The 27,041-nt window shown below is 49.3% G+C and overlaps 1 protein-coding gene across 2 annotated transcripts in view; it reads left to right on the forward strand.

The window, feature by feature from the left end:
* Window positions 1-25,778, forward strand: part of XYLT1 (xylosyltransferase 1) — a 306,010-nt gene extending 280,232 nt beyond the window's left edge. For both annotated transcript variants that reach the window (XM_053894433.1, XM_053894434.1), the window contains exons 8-12: window positions 1,348-1,524; window positions 6,132-6,394; window positions 12,847-13,042; window positions 18,856-19,189; window positions 25,393-25,778. In XM_053894433.1, coding sequence (XP_053750408.1) covers window positions 1,348-1,524; window positions 6,132-6,394; window positions 12,847-13,042; window positions 18,856-19,189; window positions 25,393-25,715 — 1,293 coding nt within the window. In that variant the 3' untranslated portion in view covers window positions 25,716-25,778. The remainder of the gene's footprint in view (window positions 1-1,347; window positions 1,525-6,131; window positions 6,395-12,846; window positions 13,043-18,855; window positions 19,190-25,392) is intronic.
* Window positions 25,779-27,041: the final 1,263 nt, after the last annotated feature.

Raw genomic sequence — 27,041 nt, forward strand, 5'->3', positions numbered from 1 at the left:
CTCAATGTCGATAACCTCCTCATCCATTATCTTCGGGGAATTTCTGTATCATTATGAAAGGACATAGGGTAATTGGTAATTGGGAACTTCTCCCCACTGTTTGATGGAGAATATGTGCCTCTGTGGGCTTGTAGACAATTTAAGCTTAAAATCCAGGTTCATGGGCATATGTCATTTAGCAGCACAGGGCAGCTGGAGTTCGTGGGTGGAGCCTCATTTTGCCCATCCCCCGCTTGAGAAGGGACTGTTTGGAGGCTCTGGTTGTTTTAATCAAGATGCCGTTCATGATGCTGGCTCTATCTCAACCCCGCCCCAGCACACACAGGCACTTAACACTCCAGGATCCATACCTTGCCCTCCCTTCTCCCAGACCACCTCTAGGAAAACAGTTTAGAGTAAATCTAAAGGCTGAGCTATAAATTTATTAGAGGCAGACATGTGTACCCCAACATCTTCCCCCTAGGGAGCAGAGAGCAGGGAGAATTTATCTGCCTGGTATCTGGGGTTGTTATAAAACAGTGTCCAAACAGAAGTCTGCCTGTCTGTCTGTCTCTCTCCCTCTCTCCCTCCATCCCTCCCTCCCTGTCCCTCCTCCCCCCTCCTCTCTCTCGTCTCTCTGGTCTCTTTCTTCACTCTCAGTATTGCTTCCTTCTCAGATTCCTAGGAGAGGTTGGCCAAGAGTTATTGGATTACAAGAAACTAATGGAGCCTGTTTCAGCACCATGGACAGCGAGCAGCCCTGCCCCACCCCTCCCTGTGTTGTAGCCACACCTGTGTGGCTGAGGCAGGAGGAGGGGGGCCTGGGACTGAAACATCCCTGAATCTGGCTTCTTTTACCAAGGGGTGAAATTCTAGAGCATCAGTCCTTGTTCTCTAGATATCTCAGACAGAAATCCCCTTGGTTTCAGATCTGACTATTTGCAAAGCAGGAGGCCTTTTGGCCCAAGGTTTTCTGGAAAATTGTCACCACGTTTCCTCTGGTACCCATGAGTTGACATAACCTGAGGGACTTTTCCTCTCTGCCGGGCAGACAGAGATGTCGTGAACAATAGGAAACGTCTTGCAATCCGATTGTAGACTGCTGGGGAAAGACAGTTTAGAGAAACACTCAGAGCGTTAGACTTGCAAACAGAATGAAGCCACTTGGACAAAACATCCTGTGTAGCCTGAATTGGACCAAGCTGGCAGCTGACCCCATTTGCAGAGAGACCCAATGAGTGTCCAGGAGAGGGGAGTCCCTGCGCAGTCAGGTGGTCCTGGAGGAAGGGAGGCCCCACCACCACCACCACCTCAGCCCACTCGAGGGAGGCTGGAGGAGGTCTCAGGCTGGTCCCTGTCTCCCCGCAGTCCTTCTTCCACACCGTCCTGGAGAACAGCCCCCACTGCGACACCATGGTGGACAACAACCTGCGCATCACCAACTGGAACCGCAAGCTGGGCTGTAAGTGCCAGTACAAGCACATCGTGGACTGGTGCGGCTGCTCCCCCAACGACTTCAAGCCGCAGGATTTCCACCGTTTCCAGGTGAGCCCACCGGGGCCCCTGCCAGCCCCTGGCCCACGCCCTCCCGGCACACGTCCACAGGCCTCTGAGGCCGGGCCTGCAAGTCTTCTCATCTTGCGGTTTCCAGACCTGGGTGTCCGTAGTAACAGTGACAACATCAACTGTGGCCACTAGGTTTTGATCACTTACCCCCCAGGCCACAACAGTTTTAGCCACTTGGCCTGTATTGACTCATGAACCCCACATCAACCTTGTGTGACACATAGTGTATTATTGGCTTTTTTAAAAAATTTTTTAATGTTTGGTTATTTTTGAGGGGGGAGGGGAGGGGCAGAGAGAGAGACAGAGGGAGACCCAGAATCCGAAGCAGTCCCCCAGGCTCTGGCCCGACAGCGGACTCAAACCCATGACCAGCAAGATCATGACCTGAGCCGAAGTCAGACGCTTGACTGACTGAGCCACCCAGGCATCCCAAGATAATATTATCAGTAATCTATTTTAGAGATAGAGAAACCGAGGCATAGAAAGGTAAAAGAACTCGAGGTCCCATAGGGCTATGTATGTTTCCAAATCCATTTCTCTCTACTGCTTTTCAGTTAGAATCCCCTGAAATATTCAGTAAAAATACATTTTTGGGTTCCAAGTTGAGTGTACCCAGGGCAGAGTTTCTCAACCTCAGCCCTCCGAACATGGTAGCTGGATAGTTCTCTGTTGTGGGGTGCTGTCCTGTGCATTGTTGGGTGTGAGACTGCATCCTTGGGTTCCAGCCGCTAGATCTAGCCACACACTCCAGTTAGGAAAACCAAAAATGTCTTCAGACATCGCCAAATGTCCTCTGGGGGCAAACTCACCCCCACTTGAGGTCCAGGAATTTTTATTTTGATGTGTTACACTCTGGAGAATCCTGATGAGCAGTCAGGTTTGCAAAACACCGCGCTCTGTGAACCCAAAGAAGTCAGAAGAGGTAGAAACGTTACTGCCATCACAGTGTCTCGGCACAGCCAAGCGACTTACGGTTCTGGGGGGAGCAGAGGCAGGGGGTCATAAATGCTCCATCTGCTTCCATGAGCCCCAAGGATGCTTGGCGCCCAGACCTCTTTTGGATGGCAGCCTCCTTCCGTCCTGTGTGAGTGCCCGTCCCGCTCCCACCTCACCCCCCTCACCATGCCCTGGCACTTGCTGCTGAGAGGGCAAGCAGAATGCTACAGAGTGGTTAAACACATCACTCTGAGGTCACCAGAGCCACCATGTGGATATGGTATGCTTCTTCCCCAACCACTAACACAGAGGGAGTACAGGTGGGTAACCCGAGCTGAGGCACCCCCGCAGACTCACTCTGACACATAATAGAACCATCCATGGGAGGACACGGCCACCCCCACCCAAGTGGAGCTTCTAGTCTCTTAGCAGGCTCCTCAGCGTGTGGTCCAGGGAGCTGGCATAAGCATCACCAGGGAGCTGTTAGAAGGCTGCAATCTCCACTGCTCTAGCTGGCCTGGGGCAGAATCTGCACATAAATAAGATTCCCAGGTAGAGAAGGAGGCTATTTATGCTTGAGAAGCACAGGAGTAGGACTCTGTCCCATACCAGGCTCTGTGCCAGGACCTCTGTGGGCCTTGGCTTCACTGGGGTAGGCAGCATCCCCATTGTGCACATAGGGAAACTGAGGCACAGAGGGGCTAACTTCATTGTCCGTGGACACAGAGTGGAGTGGCAGGGCTGGAGGTCCCTCCTGGATGCCTCCAGCTGCAGACCTGGGCCTTTTCCATCAAACCCCACTGCCACCCTGGTTTTGTGTCCACGCGGGTGCAGAACACACAGAGGGTTCCATCTCATTATTTGGATTTCCTCAAGGTGCCCACCTAACATCTTTCACCTCTGTAAGCGGTTGCTGCAATAAGTATTCTTTTAGGCCTGTTTTTGGTGGCAGATTAAGAGCTACCCAGGGACCTCTTCAAACCCATGTTAATTTAGGTATGAACTTGGGTGACATTTAACTCCTTTGTCCATGGAGAAAGGATCCACTGAGCAGAAAGAAGGTTGCAGGGGAAATAGCTGACCTATTCAAAAGGAAAAAAAAAAAAAAGATTCCCCCTTTTGTAGAGGACCAACTATTTGCCTCAATGCCAAGGACCTTCATCATTTAGAGCAAATGGCCACGGCAGTTGGTGGGAGCGCTGCCCCTGGTGGCGGCATCTGCGTTCCAGCCCCAGCCTCCCAGGAACATCGTGGTCTCTGGTAAAGACAGCTAACACAGAGACCTCGCACGTGCTCACAGCTATTCCTCTCACAGTAAACAGAGATCAAGAATATCCCCCAACATCTAGAGTCTAAGAAACTGCTGCCTGTAAGGAACTTAGAGTTCTTTTTCAAAGAAGAGTGATAAATATAGAAACGTGCCCTTTTAGAAGATACAGCTGTGAATAAAGAATCACAAGCAGACGAGGGAGGCTGCCGGCCTCTGAGTCCATTCTCTGCCTCGAGAACATGAAGGTCTAGAAGCCCCTCGTAGCAAGCTTCAGGGAGTAGTGATAATAGTCACATAATAATAGCTAACACCGTGTGCCAGACTCTGTGCTTAGTATGTATTTTATTATACCCATTTTAAGGATGAGAAAGCTAAAGCCCTGGGTGATTTGCCCAAAGACATAGTTAGGAAGTAGCAGTGTAAGGATTTGACCCCAAGTGGTCTCCTTTCAGCACTACTGTAAGGTAACTGAACTGAACTTCCCCCCCACCCCCCCAGGGAGAGTGAGAATACTATTAAATACTGTCCATGAACCGCCACAGGGTTCATGAAGCCGAGAAGCGAGGGGATCTTCAGGATAATACCAAGGATGTTTGTTTTCGGGAGCTTCCAGCTTACCCAGCAGCCCAGTCCTAGGATGGCATAGTGGAAAGAGCTTGGGCTTGAGAGTCCTACAGCCGTGTGAGTTTGTATATGAGCTCAGTTTCCTTCTGTGTCAAATGAAACTCATAATCCCTGCTTTGCAGAGTTGCGGATTCGAGGTGGTGATATAACGCAGCATTCGGTGTATATAGTATGTGCTCGGTGTTTTTTATGGTCATTGGTGCTATTAACCCACTGCAGTGAAAACAGTGTTAGACCCAGCTTAAGGTCAGTAATAACACTAGACCATTAGCTCCTCAAGGGAGGGCTAGGTTTTGTTTCCACAGTCCTAGATGGGGGTCACCAAACTACACCCCCTGAGCTAAATCCAGCACACTGCCTGCTTTTGTAAATAAAGTTTTTTTGGAAAACAGCCACACCCATTGACCACACCTGCATTTACTATGTGGCTGCTTTCACACTATGACAGAAGAGTTGAGTAGTTGCAAAGCTGGAAATAGTTACTATGGCCCTTTGTTGATCCCTGCCCAGATATTAGTATAAGACCCAGTAGGTCACAGCGGGCTCAGAATTTTCCTTCTTTATCCTCAACCCTGGATCTTCATCTTGGCTTTGCCATTAGCTTGCTGTATGGCCTTAGATAAGTCCCTTTCCCTCTCTGGACCTCAGTTTCCTTGAAAACTTGGTTTACATACGTGGTCTGTTAATACTGCATCATGGTCACCTGGGAAGCTTCTTGGCCTCCAGATTCCTAAACCTCATCTCCAGAGATGTTGAGTCTGTAGGCCTGGGGATGGACCCCAGAATCTGAATTTTTTTAAAAATGTTGAATTGACTGTGGTATTTAGCCCAGTCAGGCACCATTTACCTTACCCTGGAGTCTTATAAAAGTATCACCCCAAAAACCTGTTAAGAATGTAGATTCCTAAGTCTCACTCCCACAGATTGTTCTGATCAGTACCTCTCGGAGTTCCTTGTGAGTCTGTAAATCAGCTGCAGGGCCCAGGAGGCAGTAGGGAGTAGTGGAGACTATGGCGAGCTGAAGAGGATATGCCCATCTAAAGGGACAGCTGCTTTTCAGCCTTATTATTTTTTATTTTAGAGTGGGCACATAGGGAAGAGGGGGCAGAGGGAGAGAGAGAATCCCAAGCAGGCTCCACACTCAGTGCAGCCTGATGCGGGGCTCGATCCCAAGACCCTGGGATCGTGACCTGAGCCGAAATCAAGAGTCGGACACTTAACTGACTGGGCCTCCCAGGCGCCCCCTTGCTCTCCAGCTTTAAGCAGTCATTCCCATGTAGGAACAGGGGCCTGGATGTTGCCAGATGTATTTCTGTTTAAAGGAAAGCTAAAAGTTGTTTCTGTGAACTCTTGTACTTTTTAAATATTGCCAGCTAATTCAATTTTAAAACACTCTGCTGGACGACTAAAATATATCTGTAGGCTATATTTGCCCCAGACCTTCAGCTAAATGATTCCTGAGATCCATCTCAGCTATAAACATCTAGGACGTCATTTATTTAACAGACATTTAAATGATGCTTACTCTGTGCCCATCATTGCTTTAAATGCTCTCCAAATATTAACTCATTCAATCCTAACACACTTCTGAGGATCTCCACTTTACGGATAGGGAAACTGAGGACAGAGAGGTTAGAAAGTGTCAGAGCTGGGATGTGGATCCAGACAGGGTGGCTTGCCGAGCCCTGCTCCCCAAACCCCCACTCCCTCCCCCATCCCACTCCCTGACACTGCTTTTTTTATCCCATGAGCACAGCAGACAGCCAGGCCCACCTTCTTTGCCCGAAAATTCGAAGCCGTGGTGAATCAGGAAATCATCGGGCAGCTGGACTATTACCTGTACGGGAACTACCCCGCGGGCACCCCGGGCCTCCGCTCCTACTGGGAGAACGTGTATGATGAGCCAGATGGCACCCACAGCCTGAGCGACGTGGCACTCACCTTGTATCACTCCTTTGCCCGCCTGGGCCTCCGACGGGCTGAGTCGTCGCTGCACGTGGAGGGGGAGAACAGCTGCCGGTGAGCCCATGGGTGGGGAGAATCGTCCCGGGGTGCAGGAGGGGCGGGCGGCACAGCACCAAAAGGGGGCACTGCGTGGGGACCTCCACCTCTCTGGGGGCTGTAGCCGCGCACCTCACCTCTCCCAGTCTCCTAGGGCCTGAAAAGCATCTGAACTGTCCGAAGGGCCGGCACTCTTCCACTCTAAGCCACGGTCACTCTTCCGCTTTTTCATAATACCAAGTCTACTGTTTACCTACTTATTCCCTTGCAGCGCGCTCATGTTTATGCTAAGTACGTGTATCTTACAGGGAAGCTTTAGATCACCATGTTGTATAGTGGTGTTTGTCTTAAGTGGAAGGTAACCATGAAAATGCAGAACTTATTTTTTTTTTTTACTTTTTATTACAGAAAATGTCAAGTATATATGAAATAGCAGAGTGCGACCCCATGCTCCCATCGCCCAGTTCTAGCAATCTCTAGCTCAGGGCCACGGTGATTTCCTCTCTTCGCCCTTGCCCACTTACCCTCCTCCCAGATAGTTTGATTGCAGCAAATCCCAGGCGACCTTCCATTTGAGCTATACATATTTTTAATACGTATCTCTGAAAAATAAAGACTCCTTTTTAATACATAGCCATACTATCACTGACACACCTAAAAATATAACCAGAAGCGTCATTAACATGCAGAACTGTTATTTAAGATGTTCAGGTACCGCTTAGCGTCATCTCACCCACCACTAGCAGGTACCAGTTGAGACTTGAAGAAAGAGTGTTCTAGAATATATGCAAAGAAGAGGGGAAGGTAGAAGATCATTCACCCTGGGCCCCTTCCCCTTCGCGAAGCCCTCCAGCCCTGGTCTATTTTGCCTGCCTCTTCTTCCGTACCAGCAATGCGCATTGCAGATGTTTACATAATTGCACCAAGAATTGGGAGCCCTGGTTTTTTTTTTTTTCATTTGACGTTATAATATTCGCCCCCTTTTCCCCATGCCGCTCTGCCGCCTCCCTAATGATAATGATCCTCTTTAATGCCTGCAAGGATTCCATTGAGTAGAAATTCCAGAGTTTGCCTGGTTCTGCCCTTTCCCGTTGCCTTGGCAGTAATGGACCATTGTAAATAATGTTCTGATGACTATCTTTGTGCAGAAAGCCTCTTTTTTTTTTCCCCCTTCTCTTTTCTGATGATTTCCTTAGGATGCATTCCCAGAAGTGCTCATCACTCTCCCTCTCTTTCTTGGTCTGCGTTCTCTTCCTCATCCCACCTCCCTCCTTTAACTACAAAGAGAAAACATTTCTTCTTCTTCTTTTTTTTTTTTTTTTTGGAACAACGGTCTGTCCACACTGAGGCCTCCCCTGGTGTCCCTCCTTGCTCTTCTGTTTCCTCATCTGGGGAGTGGAAGAAGAGAAGAAAGAGGAACTGTCTTGTTCCCTCCAAGCTGCAAACATGGGAGTATCCGCCCAGTGCCTGGTGCATACCCAGCTGGGCTGCAGCAGACACTTCCGTTCTCTCCTCCTGGCCTCACGCTTCGCCTCTCCTCTCCGTGCGAGTTCTGATTGGGTTTGAAGGGAGACCAGCCTGGGTTGGGAGCCCAGGACTGCACTCCATACCTGTTGACCTTGGACAAGTCATTAATCTCTCTGCCTCAGCTTCCTCATCTATAAGATGCACATAGTGTCAGTAAGGTGATGTGAATTTTAACGGAGATCATCTTCAAATGCTGCCTCATGAGCTACGTATCACTGTTACTATTATCATCCCATTTAAGTGTTTTACATGCTAAGTGCTCAGTAAGGACGCATGTCACTGTTGGTATCTCAGTTGCCATTATCGTGAAGCTGCCAAAAGCAGTCAACACTGAGCCCGGTGTGGGAGCTGCACGCTTCGTAGCTGGTATGAACCGCTTCCTCCTTGGCTGTTTCCCTGTGCTCAGCGCCTCCCCGCTTCTTGTGCGGCCCACCCTTCCCCAGTCTTTGAAGGTCACTTTCAAGGCCTCTGTGATGCTCATCTGGGGCTCCCCTAAGAGCCCCACTCCTCCCTCTCCCAAGCGGCCAGTAGCTCAGACTTCCCTCCAACACGCCCACTGCGGATAGGTGCGGTGCCCCGGGTCAAGGTCGTCACCAGTGTCTTTCCCCTCCTGCTAGTTTGGGGACAGGATCCTGGCTTTCAGAGCCACCACATGCATCCCTGTAGGTAACTCGGTGTCTGACTCTGGGGAGGCAAATGTTGTTCAAGAATAGTTTTAGTCCCAGACTTGATGGAATTGATAAGGTAAATGACCGATACGAAATTCCAAAAGACACCCACAATTTATTTAGGGTTGTTGAAATATTCTCCTGGTATTTGTTTGGGGATTAAACAAGCCATCAAGTTGCCTCAGGCCTAGAATCCTTTGGCTTCTACCTCATTTTTTATTATAATAGAACCATTGTGCCTTGCTGTGGGCAAAGCAGATATATTTATGGATATGTGCCTGGAAATAAATCAGGACAAAGGACCCTTATCCCAAAAGGCAAAAGAGAGTGAATTCCTGCCTCTGGGGTATCTGGGGAAATAGCAAATGAAAACTTTATTTCAGGAGTCTCATTTCCTCTGGGCGTCTCATGCAAATTGTCCTTCCAGTCTATAGTATAACCTTTCATAAAAGTAATGTTTATTGATTTTTTTTTCTCATTATAAAATGACACATGTTCATTGCAGAAATTTTTGAAATGGCAAATTGAGAGAATACAAAATAAACAAATACATACATACATACATACATACATACAAGTTTGCTTTTGAGCCACCATCCAGAGATAACCATGTCAGTATTTTAATACAGGTGCTTAAATCCAAATGCTATCCCGAGCCAGAGAATAGCAGGTGTCAGCCAGTGCCAGTCCTCACGGGGCGGGGTGACCATGCCAGTGTGGAGTACCCATGGGCCCTGGTACCAAGCTCCAGCACATCCTTGCCTTCTGGGAATTGCAGACTTGAAGTTGCCAACCAGTCTCCTGATTTTTCAAGAGAAATTAGAAATCCAGATTTTTGTGTGAATCTAAGTTTTTTCAATGCCCACCTTCTTTAAATAAGGAAAACCCCTTTGGGCCAGATGGGATGCATCTGTGGCACCCTTTGGGTCATATCCTGTTGGATTTTGTATATTGTACTGCACCTAATTAAAATGACCTGTCTTGCTGTTTTTAAATTTTTTAATGTTTATTTTTGAGAGAGAGAGAGTGAGTGGGAGAGGAGCACAGAGAGACAGAGACAGAATCTGATGCAGGCTCCAGGCTCTGAACTGTCAGCAAAGAACCCTACACGGGGCTGGAAATCACAAGCCGTGAGATCATGACCTGAGCCGAAGTTGGACACTTGAAGGACTGAACCACCCAGGCACACCCCTCATTTTAGTTTTAATTGCTCAAGTACCATATACAGTCAAGAGGAGGTATCACAGGACTTTTTTTTCAGTTATATATAGGGTTATATGTACCCTAGATGCACCTTAGAAGCCAAAGGTTCAAGAGAAAACCCTTCTAGAATTTTCACTCAATCAACATGCATTTACTGAGCATCTCCCATGTGTCAGGCCCTGTTAGGCACTGGGCACTCGGCTGTGACCCAGACAAACCAGGCCCCTGAATTCAAGGATTTTCCATTCTAGTGTAAAGACAGTACCTCAGCATACCTAACAAAAGCCACATGGTAGCAATGAGTTGGTGACTTAAGATTCAGTGGTCAAGCAAGATCTCTCTGAGGTGGTAACATTTGTGCAGAATGGGACTACAGAGCCAGACGTGCAATGTAACAGGAGAAGAGCATCCCCAGCAAAAAGTTTATCCTGTGCAAAGGTTCCAAGGTAGAAATGAGCTTAGCATGCTCAAGAACCCAAAATAAAGAATCCATGTGGCTAGAAGGTAAAGGGTTGGGACAAAGGGAAACAAAATGAGGCTAGAAGGAGAGGCAGGACCTGGTCAGCCACATGGGGAGGTTGGATTTTATCATAGACATCAAGCAAACCACTTATGGTATTTAAGCAGTGGACAGTGGATATGGCTACTAACAATGGGTTACGGTGGACACAGTAGGAAGGGACAAGCAAGGAAGGTCCTGGAAAGGGCCAGGTAGGGTGTGATGGTGGCTTGGATGAGGATGGATGCTAGCAGTGCATAAGGAGAAGAGAGGATGGATTCAGGTGGGAACAACAGGATTTCTTGATAGAAGGTGAGGGAAGGCAAGCAATCAAAGACTAACTCCTGGATTTCTAGAATGCTTGACCATGGCTCATTTACTTGATCCCTTAGTAGCACCTAGTACCACTGGCCACTCCCTTCTGGAACCACTTTTTTCTCTTGACTCTCATGACAAGCTCTCCTATGTTTCGTCCACCCTCACTGACCCTACCCACCTTACAGAACAAACGTGGACAGACTATCTATTGTAATGATGCCACATAACAAGTCCCAAATTAGTGTTTTGAAAGGATCAGCATTGACACAGCGCTCAAGTGTGTGGGTCAGCTGGGCAGTTTTCCTGGTCTCAGCTGGTGTCTCTTCCGCATCTACAGCCAGCTGCAGGTCACAAGTGGGGCTCTGTTGTCTGTAGCTGAGACTTGTCAGCGGATCTAGGATGGCTTCGGCTGGGATAGTGGGGATGGCTCTGTTCTTGTTCTCCGTGCCTCCTCCCCTGGCAGGCGAGCTCAGGCATGCTCTCAAGGTAGGCACAACAGAGCAAGAGCCAAGTAGAAATGTACAAGACTCTGGAGGCTCTGGCTCAGACCTGGCATGACACCCCTTGTACCACACTCTGCTAGCCAAAACAGATTCAAGACCGAGAACTAGACTGTCTCATTGGTGCAAGGAGACGTACAGAGTCAAATGGAAAAGAGTGTGGAGACAGCGGAGGTGAAGAACTGGGGACATGAATGCAGGCTGCCCCAAGACCCCTCCACAAGTCTAGGCTCTCCACAGTGGCTACCAGCCACAAGCGAGCATTCACGTTTAAATTAACTAAAATTCAAACGTCACCTCCTTAGTCACACTGGCCACGTTTCAAGCGCTCGGGAGTCACAGGTGGCTGGTTGCTACTGTACTGGACAGCAGGGGAGAAAAGCATTCCCATCATGGCAGAAAGTTCGGCAGCACAGTCCAGGGAGGGGGGTTTGTGGCTCCCAGCATCCAGACCCAAAGCGGGTTTGCATAAGCCCTGAATGTTCCACTGGCAATCCCAAGACAGCATAAGCTTTTTTTCTCAGAGCCCTGGAGGCATCCCAACAACAAGACGGTGACTTCGGGAGATGTGTCAACACAGGAAGGCAGCTTCCCTGACCATTATAATTGGACATGAAGACTTAAACTCCTGACTGGAGCCAGAGGGCAGGAAGGACAAGGGGTGGGGCAATGATTTGTGGAATGCTGTTCCCTAGGGGCCACCAGCACCTTCTGAGTGTTATGCTATTAACACATTACAGAGGCCGGCAGCTTTTATTTCATGCGTAGGAAGGACAAAGAGCTGAGCTGTCCACAACTCCCCTCTCTCTGTGCCTCCCCCCCCCCCCCCCCGCCTCCTTGGGGTACCTCTGCTTAGCTTCCCTGCCCCTTTCAGCCGAGAGACCTTGAGTATCAAAGGCATGTGTATTAAGGGGCTACCTGTTTGTGTGTATATCTCTTGGATTGGCAATAGTTTTTAAGGATAATACCCAATGCTGTGGGGTGAGAAGGACAGTGGGAATGTAAATCAGTACAACCTTTCTGATAAAGTTGAACAGCAGACATAAAGAGCCTTTTGGAGATGAGAGAGAGTGATGTTCCAAAAAAGGTTTTTTATTAAAAGATGTTTAATGCAGCATTGTTTAGAATTGCAAAAAAAAACAAAAACAAAAAACACATTAAGCATCCAAAGATGGACTTGCTCTATGACCTATGGCATTACAAGGGAGTGGTGTGTGTGCACACACTCAGAAAAAATCATGTTTTCAGAGACTTTTCAAAGACATGAGATAATGCTTAGGCAATACTATGAAGCAAAAGCAGAATAAAAGCAGAAGGTGTATTATCCCAAATATGTAAGATATATGCAAATATATGTATAGAAAATAAGGCTGAAGGGAAAGACATCAATATGGCACCGTTGGCATACTGTTGTCACTTTCTGGTACCTAGCACCAGAGGATCAATAAATAACTGTGAACTGACATCCTCCATGGGAAGAAGCATCAAAAGTAATAATGTTTATTTTCTTTATTGTGCTTTTGTTCAGTCAGCATGTTTTACATTTATAAACAGCCAAGAAGTCATTTATAGTTATTGGGACCCGAGATACACAGGGAGCAGCTTTCAGGAGGGTGCAAAGGACCATGGTCTGCACTGTGTAAAACGGGGCCTGTTTTTGGAACGGCCCCAGTATGATGGGTAACGCGCTCTGTTGTGAGCCCACACACCTCTGGCCCTACCACATGAGCCCACGTAAGACTGCATCTGTTACAGGTACTACCCGATGGGCCACCCAGCATCCGTCCACCTCTACTTCCTTGCGGACCGCTTCCAGGGCTTTCTGATCAAGCATCACGCTACCAATCTGGCCGTGAGCAAACTTGAGACCCTGGAGACATGGGTGATGCCAAAGAAAGTCTTCAAGATTGCAAGTCCCCCCAGTGACTTCGGGAGGCTCCAATTTTCTGAGGTAGGAGTCCTGTCGTGCTTGTTCGTCTTTTGCGGCCCCCCTGCCGGCCTCTGTTTCCCAGTCTGACATTTGAGGATGGAGATGGAAGAGAAGGGGAGTTGGAGAGCCTGGACGATAGCTAACCCCATACCTACAGATCTTCCAGTGCACGGGAACCGGCATCTTAAACGGGAGGAGGGAGGGAGACAGAGTGTGTGGCCGCTCTCAGTGGTCCAAACTGACCTGAACCCTTGGTCTGTTTTTTTTACCAGTAGAATCCTCTTAATTTTTTATCCTACCCAGTGACTCCTCCTAAACCTGTATTAGCAATAGACAGAACAAACCAGTATCGTAATGAAGTGATGGCATTAGTCTCCTTTTACAGACTGGAAAACTGAGGCCTCTGGAGGGCCAAGAACTTTCTGGATCTTAGCTAGGAAGTGGTAGAGCTCCAAATTGAGCCCAGGTATCTCTGCCCACGTATCTCATGCTTAATGGTGTTTCTGTCTCCCCAATTCCTAGCACAGGGTTTTATTCAAATCAGTCATTGAATGAGTGGATGGATGGATGGATGGATGGATGGATGGATGGATGGATGGATAGATACATGGATGGACAGATGAATTGATAGATGCATGGATGGATGGATGGATAGATGGGTGAGTGGGTGGATGGATGGATGGGTGGGTGGATAGGTGGGCAGGTGGGCCACTGGATAGACAGACAGGTGTGTGGGTACATGAATCCATGGGATGCATTTTTAGTTTTTATTTTGTTTTTTGTTTTTGTTTTTTTGCCCAGCACCACCCTTATGACATCAGCCATACCTGCAGACCCAGTCTGGCCTCTATGTATCCAGCCTCATTTGTTACCACTCTCCTCCCCACTCACACTTCTTGTGTTGTTGTCACACATGCCAAGCTTGTTCCTGCCTCCAGCTTGGCAGATTCTCATCTTCCGGCCTAGAATACTTTCCCCCAGGTTTTCACATAGCTTTTTTTTTGTTATTCTGATCTGCATCCCAATGGTGAACCGTCAGAGAAGCCTTCCCTCCCACCTACATATGCCACAAGAGCAAATTCTCCACTTGACATGTACCTATTTTATTGTTTTCTTTTCTTAGCACTTACCATTTAAACATCATCTTGTTGGTTTCTCTGATCACTTGCTGATCATCCTCGAGAAAGCTGGGACTGTGTTCCCTGTACCCAGCATCTCTAGGTGCTGAATACGATTTCTGAATGAAGGAGTATGTCGACTTGGGTGGGGGATGCCGGAGGAAAGGAAGCATGATCCAGCGTGGTGAGGGTCGCCCACACAAAACTCCAGCACCTGATTTCTGCCTTCCCCATATCAGCCAGGAGCCAGAGAAGGTGATGCATCTCTGGAGTTGAGCAGTCCCAGTGAGCTGGGCTGCTGGGTTAACTACGAAGAGTCTAGTTTTAGAATAGGGAGTATCTTGAAAAAGCTGGGAGTGGGCGGGGATAGGCAGGAAGGATCCCACCTGCTTATACTGTCCCTGCCGGTCCGTCACCAGCCGCCTGTGGCCTACCTGGCCGAGCTGTGCCCTACTGCATGGGGTTTCTTGTTAAGCCACCATTCTCAATTAAGGATCCAAATGGATTGGCTGGATTCAAGCTGCCATGGAAGTCGACTCCATAAATTACCAGCATCAGGGGGCCATTAGACACTGCCCCAGTTGGATCCTGCGCTGGGGGCCCCGGGCGGCCAACTGAAGACATTAACGTCCCATTAACGAGACGGATGCCTGGTGGCTGGGCTCTCCCTGTTTATCAGCCTGCCAGTGGGTAACTGGGCACTTCTGGCGGTGACAAATGAGGTTGGCCACTCAATGGCTAGTGATTTGTGAGGCTTCCTACCATAGGGCTGGTAACTTTGATGTGAGAACCACCAAGACCTCTGGCAGAGCAACAGCGTGTGATGCAGGGGGCCCTGGATTTTGTATTTTGAATTTTTTTCTGAATTCCTAATAATTTATAAGGCAAACAGTATAAAATTGGTAAAAAGAAAGGAGAGAACTGTAGGGAATGCCCCCCCCCCCCCCCGCCTTGTGGCAGCACAGCCCCAGGACTCTGCTCAGGGCCTGGCTCAGAGCAGGTGGCCATTGTTGGGCCATCAGAGGGACTTCTCCATCCCATGGGAGTGCCATGCTGGTGGCTGGCAGAAAAGATGCTCATTGCTTTACAGACAGTCACCAAGTAGCTACAGTGTACTAGGTGCAGAGAGACCACGGTGACCTAGACAGGCTCTTGTCATGGAATTATAGTCAGGTGGTAAGGCAGCCTGTGAGTGAGCAAATAAATGAAGAAAAACATTTCAGCTAAAGAACATAAAACTTCATTCCTGTCCTTGCTGAGGACTGAAGAGGCTGATGGGGACTACTTCCAATGGGATGGTTCATCCAGGAAAGCTTTTCTAAGGAGATTACTGCAGAGCAGCATCCTGTAAAAAAGAACCATCCACTGGAAGACCTATAGCATTCCAAACAGAGAGAAGAGCATGTGCAAAGGCCCTGGGCCTCCAGGAAGGAGCTTGGCACACTCAAGGAGCAGCAAGGCCAGTGTGGCCAGAGCACCGTGAGAGGGAGAGTGGTAGAAGGGAGGTCTCGGAGGGAATGGGACAGATCATGAGGGGGCGCTTGAAGGCCGTGGAAGGAAAGCTCAGATTGTATTTGAAACGCAGTGAGAAGCTCTTAGTGGGTTTGAAGTTGGGGAGCCATATGTTGAACTTGAACAGGCACTTAAATTTGAGTAGTAATCACTGTGTAGTAAGTGTTTATGGGCTTGCACGGTGAGTCTGTGAAAAGATCTTGAAGCCCCAGAGGTTGTGACAGCAGTGGGGTTCCATCTCAGGCAGCCCTGCTCGTGCTTGGGGGAGGCAGCCAGGCTTCTGCCCCCTCTTCTAGGATTGGAAGTGAGATCCACTTCTCCACTGACAGCTGCTGTACAGATCTTCTATCTGGACTATCTTGGTTTTAGAGCTCAGACTTAAGAGAATTGGTCATCCCCCTTTCTTTGGGGAATCTAAGGACACTGGTCTGGAGCGTCCCCACACTGCCCTAAATGGCCACAAAGCCCTTCCTTAAGTAGGACCCCAGTAAGTTTCTGAGCAGTCCTCCATTTGTTAGTGTCTGTGGGAAAGCCAGCGTGTGGAGGGCCTGGTGCATAGGGATGTCCGTGTGCTTGGCCCCTAATTGTTCATGGATAGAGGATGGATGGATGGATGGAGAAAGTCAGACGAGCACCACCATGTGCTCAGTACTGCTTTAGGCACCAGTGATACATCGGTGAACAGGCCAGACACAGCCACTCTCCTCATGGAGTTGGCAGTCCGGAGCTCAGGAAAGAGACACATAAATTAAAAGGTGTAAAACTGTGCAAAAAAAAAACCAAACAAACCCAAAACTGAGAGGGGCAAACACCTAGAGAAGCACCCACCTCGGGGCGCCTGGGTGGCTCAGTCGGTTAAGCATCCGACTTCCCCTCAGGTCAAGGTCTCATGGCTCCTGAGTTCAAGCGCTGCATTGAGCTCTCTCCTGTCAGCACAGAGCCCACTTCAGATCCTCTGTCCCCTCTCTCTGTGTCCTCCCCCTTCCTCTGCTCACGCTCTTTCTCTCTCAAAAATAAACACTTTTTTTAAAAAAGAGACTAGAGAAGCACCAGGGTGGTGCCTCTAACTGGGAAGGCTTCTTAGTAAAGCTGACGCATTGGCTGAGCTCTCTGTGGGGAGTGCGGTCTGGGCAGGAGGACGGTGGGGAAAGGAAGGAAGACTGTTCCAGCCAGAGGGCCAGAAAGAAAGAAAAGGTCAAAGACGAGAGAGAGCCCTCCTCACAGAGGCGCCAAGACATCCAGGTGTCCTGGAGCAGGGGTGAATGGGAGGGAGGCTGGGGGGCGGAGATGAAGCAAGACAGAAAGGGACGAGACCACGCAGGATGGGGATGAGAGACTGGACTTGAGACCAGCAAGGGTTGGATGTAGGGGATGTAACAGGACTGCATTTCTTGAGAAAACTCTCCGAGGCGTGGAGGCTATCTGGAATCCTGCGCGCTCATTCATTCATTTCTTCAGTTAATAGTAGCTGTTTGCTTCCTGCTGTGTTCCAGCCACTGTGCTAGCACCAGGGTCCTCAGGGGGAGCTGATCCACACGGTGGCAGCGGATGCCGCATTATCATCGATCTGGGAGGGCCGGCCACCCCTGCCGAAGTGCCACAGCCATCCCTACCTCCGCTGCCCTTAGGACAGCTCCTCGGTCCCAGTCCGTAGGCTCTTGTGTAAACATGGAAACCTGGAACAAGCTGTGGGAGCGTGCATCCCTGGCAGACAGTAGGCGTCTGGCACGTCTGTGTGAGTGAACTTTTGAATGAGCAAGTGAATGAATGATCAGCAACACAAGAGTGGACTAGAACACAGCCTCTGGGGTTGGACTTCCTGGGTCCCCTTGTTGGCTCTGCCCCTCACTGACCACAACAAGTGACCTCAGTGCCCTGAGCCTCAGTTTTCTCATCTGTAAAACGAGGATAGTGATGGTGTCTCCCCTTCACGGAGCGGAGAGGGTCAAACAAGTGGGTGCACTGGAGCGCTCAGCGTTAAGCCAGTCCCATGGTAAGCTCTTGGGAAGCATGAGCCACGGAACTCTGGGTCTAAGAGAAAGACCAGACGCAGCAACCTGTGGCAAGAACAAGAAAGTAAGCCAGCGCCTGTACATGAGGCATCTTCTCGGGGTGTTGGTGCACCTTCTCATGCACCTGTACCCCAACCCGCACGCACACCTTGGAGATGCTGGTCATGGAAAGACCACAGAAACAGGCAAGCCTTAGAGTGTGCTCATTATCTGCTGACAACATTGCCCACATGCTGTATCTTCAAAAACATGAAGTTAAATCTCCTGGGGGAGCAGAAGACCCCTCGTTTAAATTGGTTTGAAATAGTAACAGCTCAGTATCAGGGATCTGTGTAGTCCATTCATTTCTTTGCGATGTCACTCACTCAGCGATGTGACAGATATTAACCAGACACAGACACCTGCTGTGCACCAGGCATGGTGCTAGGCACCAGGAAAGCACAGTGAAGCAAGCCACAGGGGCACTGAGCAGCAGCGAGAGGACATTTCAGAGGCTCTTCCTGGCCACTCTGGCTGAAGAACAAACTGCAGGTGACTCTAGTGTTAGGAGGGAAGCCAAGAGCAGGCCCCTAGCCAGTCAGAGCCACACAGACACCAGCTCGCTGGCAGGAAGGGTGGGTGTCACAGCCATGTCCCACCCCTAAGGTCTAGCTCTGAGTGTGTTAGGGAGGCCACAGCGGTCTCTTCCCAGGAGAGCCATGTGAACTGCCAGCAATAAGTGAGGCTGAGGGACCCTCCTTTTTCCCAGCTTGTGATAGAGCAGCTCAGAAACCTGAGCTCCATTCATGTTCAGAATGTCATACTAGATGGAGGTGCCTGATCTAGAAGACGGAGAACCAAAGTGGAAACCGCCCGCACCTGCTGAGCAGTGGAGGTATGTGTCCTCGGGATGGCCTGCCAGCAGGCATTGATTGATTCAGTGCATGTTGTGTGTTTTCTTTCCAAGTGTCAAATGCTGTATGAGGCCCAGGAGGCCTAGTGGTTTAATGAACAGACCACAGACTGGGTCCAAATCTCAAATCTTCTGCTTACTACCACTTTTGCAGTCTTGAGCAGGTGACCTCCTGAGAGCTTCCATTTCCTCATCTGTAAAATGGGTGTATGTAGCCCAACAAGCAGGATGGTAGGCCTCTCTGGGACCCTGTATCCTAAATCCGGCTCAGTGATTCCAAGACTCGTTCTCTTCTTTCAGGTCGGCACCGACTGGGATGCCAAGGAGCGGCTCTTCCGCAACTTTGGGGGGCTCCTGGGGCCCATGGATGAGCCGGTAGGCATGCAGAAATGGGGGAAGGGCCCCAATGTCACCGTGACTGTCATCTGGGTGGATCCCGTCAACATCATCGCAGCCACCTATGACATCCTGATTGAATCCACTGCCGAATTCACTCACTACAAGCCCCCTTTGAACTTGCCCCTGAGGCCTGGGGTCTGGACAGTGAAAATTCTTCACCACTGGGTGCCAGTTGCAGAGACCAAATTCCTCGTTGCACCTCTGACCTTCTCAAATAGGCAGCCCATCAAACCAGGTGAGTACTCCTAGTGTCTCTGGGGGTGGAAATAATCCATCCTGGGCGTCTCCCGGGTCTTCTCCCTCAGGCATTGCAGGTGGGGGGCATGTGGGCTGCCTCAGAGAATAGTGCTCTCTGCTTGGCATTTTTCCCTGCTTGTTTGCAAAGAGAGCCTTCTAATTTTCTACCTGCACACTGAGATGATGTCATCTGTGTATTAGGTACCTAATTATTAGATGCTCTCCCACTGGACTTCCAGAGAGCCCTGATTATATTTAAAACAAGATGGGAAATAAACCCAGGCAGATACTGAGTTTTGGCAAATCTTACTTTTTTAAAAATAGTAATTAAAATAGGAAATTCTTTCCATCAAAAATATGATAACACTAGATGAAAAGACTAGTAAGAAAATATTTGCTACACATAAAAAAAAATACATTCAGAATATATAAAGAAATCCCATAAGTCAAACTACAAGCCAGGGGCCGAATCTGGCCCACTCCCTCTTTTTTAAATAAAGTTTTATTGGGACACAGCCACACCCATTTATTTACATATTGTTTATGGTTTCCTTGGGACTACAGTGGCAGCATCGAGTAATTTTGACACAGATTGCATGGCCCACAAATCCAAAACAACCGACTATCTGGCCCTTTAGAGAAAAGGATTGCTGGCCTTTGCTACAAAGGAGAAAGGGGAAAAAAAAAAAAGGACAGGGCATAAATGGCCCACACACATATGAAAAGATGCTCAGCCTCATGAATAACGAGAGCAACGCAAATTAAAAGCAAAAAGAGATCCGATTTCATGCCACTATGTTGTGAAATGTTCGAAGGTTAGACAGTATCATATGATGGAGGGTTGGAGAATAATGGCTTCCCATGTAGTGCTGGCGGGGGGTGGGGCAAAGTGATAAAACGGGTTTAGAAAATGGCATAGCATCTCCTACCAAAGCTGAACACACACCTCCTACTGCCCAGAAATCCCAGCCTAAGGTGTATGCCCTACAGACGTGTGCAGAAGTAGAGCAGAATTGTTCATAATGGCACCAAACCGGAAGCAGTCCAGATGCCCACATTCAGATGCATGAACACCGCGGGGTCTGTTCAGACAGCGGAGCTCCATGCCATGCATTGATCTGGATGAGTCTCTACAACATAATGTTGAGAGGAAAATATCACAGAAGAGTCATAATTAGAGCGCATACATTTAAAGTTCAAAAGCAAGCCAAGCCACCACTACATTATTTCAGGATTCTCTGTCCATAAAAAGCTGTGAGGAAACGAGTTGTTAATAGGAAATCAGGACAGTGGTTCCTGCTGAGCACAGAGAGGGATGTCAGACTCTTAACGTGCCGCCTTCTTTTTCTTTTCTTACCCAGAGAGTTTACTTTTATTTTTCTGTCCTTTCCTCCTCCCCCTTTGATCACTGGGAACATCTTCCTCCCTGCTCAGTCCTACCTCCCAGAGTAACCACTGCCAACACTTTGGTGTTCATCCTTCTAGAGGTTTCTCAAGGCTTCTAAAGCATCAACACACAAAATAAGTCACCCACACATTGCTGGTGTTTGAAAATGGAGTGATACATTTTGGGGTGAAACTTCTCTTTGGACTTAACGAGTCAATATATATAAAGCTACTAGCTGCCTCGTATTCCACTGGGAGAAAGACCCACAATCTATCTTTCATCCCCTGAGTGGACATACAGTTTCTTTCGGTCGTGGTAGGGTTACAGGTAACGCTGCAAAGATTCTTGAAATTGTCTGTGCCCATACAGATACATCTATAAAATAGATTCTTAGAAACAGGATTTCTGGATCTCTCTGTATTTGAAATTGTTGGTCTATATCTAACAGATCAGAAACCCAGAAGCCAAAAACGCACTCCAGCCTCTGGTTAGCTAAACTCTCAGTTCTGGGCTGGGTGCCATTTAGCTGGTGACACAAGGAGAGGGGGACATAGACATGGGGAGGGGTTGCCTGGAATCCTAACAAGGGGGTGTTGAAGTGAACTTGTGTGGGCCTCTTCTAAGTTTCTGTGCTGAGCAAGCAGAAAGATCCAGGCCTCATATTTTCTGGAGAAGGAAATCTGATCCTCCCAGCTCCCCTGGGAAGCAGGCAAAAGAACACATCCAGAACTAGCTGGGCCAGAGCCCACCCACTGAGGGCCCTCAAGTGCCCTCCTGATTAGGTTCACATCTTTAGCATCCCTGAGAGTTCCCAAAGAAAGATGCAGAAGAGAGGGAGAGAAATAGCATTGTCCTCTTTGCTCCACATACACCTGTCGGATATAACAAAGGAGGGGTCCTGAATCTACCTCCTCACCCCAGTAAAATAGCCTGGGGCCTTTAACTGGGTCCTGATTTTTCCAGTTTTTCCTCCTTAGAGTTTCTGAGGATGGCAAGGCTCTTGTAACCCTGCCCAGGAATAGCCAGGGGTCATTGTACCCCACTGGGAGCTGCCCCCCGCCACATCAGCATTTGTGTCTATTAATGATGTTCCAGTGGCAGGGAACACGAAGGTGGGAGCAACGCAGTTTGTAAAATGATTCATCAGGAGTAATTTGCTATTGATGCATCCCTGGTAATCTCGAGAAATCTGATGAGGTGGAATTGAGGAAAATTTAATTATAGAGGCAAGCATCACGGGCTAATGCTGTGATAGCATTTCCCCACATTAACCTCGTTTTTCATCAGGGTTTTCTGCATCACCCATAATACGGGGTTCCCAGCGTTCAGATGTCTGTTAGCTGCTCTTTTCACTTTGCATGCCCTGCCTTTTGTCAGTTCAGAGATCTCCCCACCACCAGCTCTGCAGATGTGGAGGCATGGAGAGGCTCTGGTGGACAGATCAGGACCTGCTGGAGAGAGAACAGGTTTTGTTCTTGGGCAGATGGTTCAGGAGCTACCCGCCCTGTCTGCCAGATTTATAAACACGTTGGGTCCTACCTAAGTCAGCTAAGTCACAGCAAGCCGGGATATATGTTAATGCAGGCTCCTGCCCCTTCTTGTACCTGTTACCCTTGGAGCCCAGCCCCTCTGCTTCTGGGAAGGGGAGGGACGGAGAGGGGATGGAGGGAAGGGAGGGAGGGAGGGATGGATTTTCTTGTCTGCAGTCAAGGCATGTTGTGAATGCCACTAGTTGCAGGTGTATGGGATTTCTTCCCCCTTCGTGAACCTCACTCATGGACCACATATTAGAAAACAGTCTGTGGATTATCTGAGCTCTCCTGGTTGCCAGTGAGGGTGACAGCCACTGCCAAGTGAACAGAAAATGTTTTCTGAATGCCACACTGTCCTATAAGGACATTTCTTAGAACCCTGGCTATCTCAAGCAGGGCAAGAGCTGATTTGCTAAAACACAACTCACCAGAATCACTGGCCCGTGTGTTTTAAGAACCTGTTCTTGTATTTGGCAATAAGTAGGCAATAAGAGAGAACCTCTCCAAAACAGAAGTATCTTGGCTTCTTTCCTTCAGCCCAAACGTGCCCTTTCTGCTTCCCCCATCTTGAAACCCTGGGAAGGAGCCACACAGCCTCCTGAGTGTTCCTTTACTGTTTACAGAGCATATGAACCTTTACCTGAGCCTCTTGCCAGCCCTCGGGGTCAATCTGGTACCAGGAATGAGTATCCAGTTTACAGATGGGGAAACCAAGTCTTTGAAAGACTGGCTTCCAGATGAAAATAAAATTTAAAAACTTAAAACCAGTCTTAAAACCAGCTTCCAGTTGGTTGGATGTGCCTGCAAATAGAGTGTCATGATGATGAGCTTTGGAACCAGCCAGTCCTGGATTGAACCCCTGATCTGTCTCACACGATAGCCACCTGTGTCCCCATCTGTAAAATGGGGATGGCAACACCGGTCCTGTGACTGTGTGAGTGTAGGAGGATTGTGTCCTAAAAACACCAGCCACAGTAACCCTAGCTAAACTTCTTCAAGCACTTAGTACAGGCCTGGCATTGTTTGTGTGCGTGTGTTTGCACCAGATTTTGTCTCGTTTAATTTTAAGTCCATTATAATTAACGTGGTATTCTATAGTTTCAGGTGCACATGTAGTGATTTAACAAATCTATACATTACCCAGTGCTCATCTCGATAGGCAACTCCTAATCCTCACCTAGTTTACCATCCCCCACCCACCTCACCTCTGGTAACCACCAGTATGTTCTCTGTATTTGAGTCTGGTTTTTTGGTTTCTCTTTTTTCCTTCTTGTCTCTTAAATTCCACCCAGGAGGGAAATCGTAGGGTATTTATCTTTCTCTGACTTATTTCACTTAGCATTATACCCTCTAGTTCCATCCGTGTTGTTGCCAATGGCAAGATTTCATTCTTCTCTGTGACTAATATTCCACTGCATAAATACCACTGTACATAAGTTACCTTCTTTATCTTTATGGATAAAGCAGTACTTGGGCTGCTTGCATAATGTGGCTGTTGTAAATAATGCTGCAGTAAACATAGGGGTGCATGTGTGTTTTCAAGTCAGTGCTTTCATATTCTCTGGGTAAATATCTAGAGTGTGAGTGCTGGATTGGAGGGCAGTTCTATTTTTAACTTTTTGAGGAACCTCCATACTGTTTGTGACAGTGGCTGCACTAGCTTGCGTCCCCACCATGAGGCTTCTTTTTCCTCCACGTCCCCAGCAACACGTGCGTGTGTTATAGTCCTCATTCTGACAGGTGTGAGGTGATACCCCATTGTGGTTTTGATTTGCATTTCTCCAAGAATGACTGGTGATGAGCATCTTTTCATGTGTCCGTTGGCCCTCTGGATGTCTTCTGCTAGTTGGATTATTTGGGGGTTTTTTGGTGTTGAGTTGTACAAGTTCTTTCTATATTTGGGATCCTAACACTAGGTGCCTTTTTAAGCACTTAAAAAGAAGTCAACCCTTCTAACCATCACAAAAGGTACTAGGTCAAGGAAACCAGGTGCCCAGTGTTGGTATCAGAATCCACACCCCAAGCGTGTGGGCCGTGGGGATTCAGACCCAGACACCCTGACTGCCATCTTCGCGCTCACGCATGGAGTGCTGCTGTTCAGCAAAGCAGGGCTGTCCTGAGAGACAGCTGAGGTCGACCGACGTGGGTTCAAACCCCCGCTCCGCCTCTCGTTACCTCTGTGATTTGCAGAAAGGCACTTAATGAGGCTTTGTGCTCACTGTTGCCTCTGCCCTGAACGCTCTTTCCTGCCATCTACCTGCGGCTGCTGCTTTCTCATTAACCAGCACTCAGCTCAGCTGTCACCTCACAGAGGCCTGCCTCGCCCCTCTCATCCCAAAGAAACACGCTTGTCACTCTCTAACCCCGGGGCTGCAAGCTTTTACTGCAAAGGGCTACACAGTAAATATTTTCAGCTTGTGGGCCACGTATGGTCTTGATCTGTACTCACCTGTGCTGTGGTAGCACAGAAGCAGCCGCAGACAAGATGTACGCACAGGCATAGCTGTGTTCCCCTGAAACTTTATTTACAACAATACGCGGTGGGCCAGATTTGGTCCAAGGGCTGTAGCTCGCCAACCCCTTGCTCTACCGTCACACCCAGTTTAGTCCCGTTTTGCGTATTGCCGATTGAAATGACCTTGCTTATTTATTGCCATCAGTGTTCCTCCCCTGGGTTGTAATCTTCTTGACCACCTGGTTCACTCCACCACTGGGAGTGGAGCTTGGCACTTAAGAAAAAAGATTTAATGTTGAAGAGAGAGAGAGAGTATGTGTGCAAGCCAGGGAGGAGCAGAGAGAGGAGGAGAGAGTTCCAGGCAGGCTATGCCCTGTCATCACAGAGCCCGATGTGGGACTCGATCTCACAAACCTGGAGATCAGGAGTGGAGCTGAAACCAAGAGTGGGGTGCTCGACTGGCAGAGCCATCCAGCCAGCACTGAATACATCTTTATCACATGAATGAATGAAGGAGTGAATGCCTTGCACATAGGAGGTGCTTTAAATGCTCCACATGAATGTGTGAACTAGTAACTGATGCTGCTCTGGGAACATGTGCTGACTGGAGGGATGAGCTGACAGTGCCCTGCACCAAGCAGGCCCCTGGCTGGGGAAGGAACGTCCCTGTGGTCAGATTCCTCATCTGTGCGGTGGGCGCCACTGACCAACTTCCCGAGCTTGTCCCGTGACTGACGTGGTGACAGACGGTGCTCCGGGCCGTGCAAGGCCCGCAGCCAGCCCCCACTCTGTGGTGCGTCTGACCCTCTAATCCCTTTGCGTTTCAGAGGAGGCACTGAGGCTGCACAACGGGCCCCTCCGCAGCGCCTACATGGAACAGAGCTTCCAGAGCCTGAACCCCGTCCTCAGCCTGCCCATCAGCCCTGCCCAGGTGGAGCAGGCTCGTAGGAACGCGGCCACCGCTGGCGCGGGCCTCGAGCGCTGGCTGGACTCGCTGGTAGGTGGGATGTGGGCCGCCATGGACATATGCACCACGGGCCCCACTGCCTGCCCCGTCATGCAGACCTGCAGCCAGACGGCCTGGAGCTCCTTCAGCCCCGACCCCAAGTCGGAGCTGGGGGCCGTCAAACCTGACGGCCGGCTCAGGTAGCACTGGGCACACGTGAGCCACAGCAGATCTCAAAGGGAAACAGCCAGGGGGGGCCGGTGGCACCTGGCCTCCCACCCCCAGGAAGGGGGGGGGGGTGTCTTTTGTGAGAGGAGCTCTCATGGCTACAGAATGATGGAGAAGGAAGGTGTAGAGGTCAAAGCTGTTTCTGCCGACAACCTGCATTTGGCAAGCTGGGTACTGGGGGCAAGGACTGCTTGGTCCCCGTGCCACAGTGGTCTTAACCTCTTTTGGTTGATCCTCAAAGCCTATATATAGGTTCCTTGTTGTCCCTGCCAGTGACCCAGTCCCCCAGACAAGTGATTCTCAAAACTTTTATTTTGAGCAGCAGACTTTAGTTTACTAAGGGCAGTTAGAAGGGGGAAGTTCAAGGTGCAGTTGAACTCCAGGCTGCTCTGGTTGAAGCCGGGGAGTGTAAGGTTCTTCTCCAAGCACAGCCCACCAGGCCGTCCCTTTATCAGCGGCACCTCCCAAGGTACCTGTCCAGAACCCACAGGCTCTGCAAAAGCCAGATGGAAAAGCACGGCCCAGACCGTGGGCTTGATTGATCTCCAGCCCCCTGCTTGGGCTCATTTTCCTGCTCCTGGGCCGGAGAAGGAGACTGTCTGAGCCTTCCCCCAGCCTTGTCAGGTTGAGTTGTCCTCCTTAGTCACTAGATGAGCAGGAGAGCCTTTTGATGGAACATGGCCAAGGTTCCCCAAGGTGTCACTGCCACAGAGCCAGGGTTCCAGGCCAGCCTCCCTCCCGACTGCCACCGACAGGCTGATGCTTATACGCATCAAGTCTCCTAGGCATTCGTGGGCCCTGGCCAGTGGGAACTTTGGGGACCACGGCCATGAAACTCAGAGATTGTTGGGAGCCAACTCCTGAGCTGGACGGCACAGCAATACCCTCCCGTGCGTGAGCCCTTCCGCCCTGAGGTCCGGGCACTCCAGACCTCTGTGAATCATACCTGCCACCCCCATCCCTGGTGCTGTAGGAATGGACCAGACTTTCTACATCCCTGCAAAAGCATTTCAGATTTGGTTTCTAACTCCATGTCCTTCCTCCTGTGAGGTGCCGTGTGAAAGGGGGAAGCTTGCAGATGTGATTGGTTACTACCTTAACAGCAGTGTTACTCTAAGTGCTCAAGGTGCAGAAACCTGACATCTGAGCCGTGGCTCCAGGCCCCTTCCTCCTCCAGCCCCCACCCCGTCCCCACGACAGGCTTTCTTTGGCACAGGCCCACCCGTGGCTGCACCGTGTTCTGCTGCAGAGTCTATCCTGTGTCTCTGTGCAGTGTGCGTGTGAAGGGAGCAGAGCCCATGC

This window comes from Panthera pardus, unplaced genomic scaffold, assembly GCF_024362965.1.
Source record: "Panthera pardus isolate Hobbes unplaced genomic scaffold, ASM2436296v1 HiC_scaffold_5, whole genome shotgun sequence".
Classification (NCBI taxonomy): Eukaryota; Metazoa; Chordata; class Mammalia; order Carnivora; family Felidae; genus Panthera; species Panthera pardus.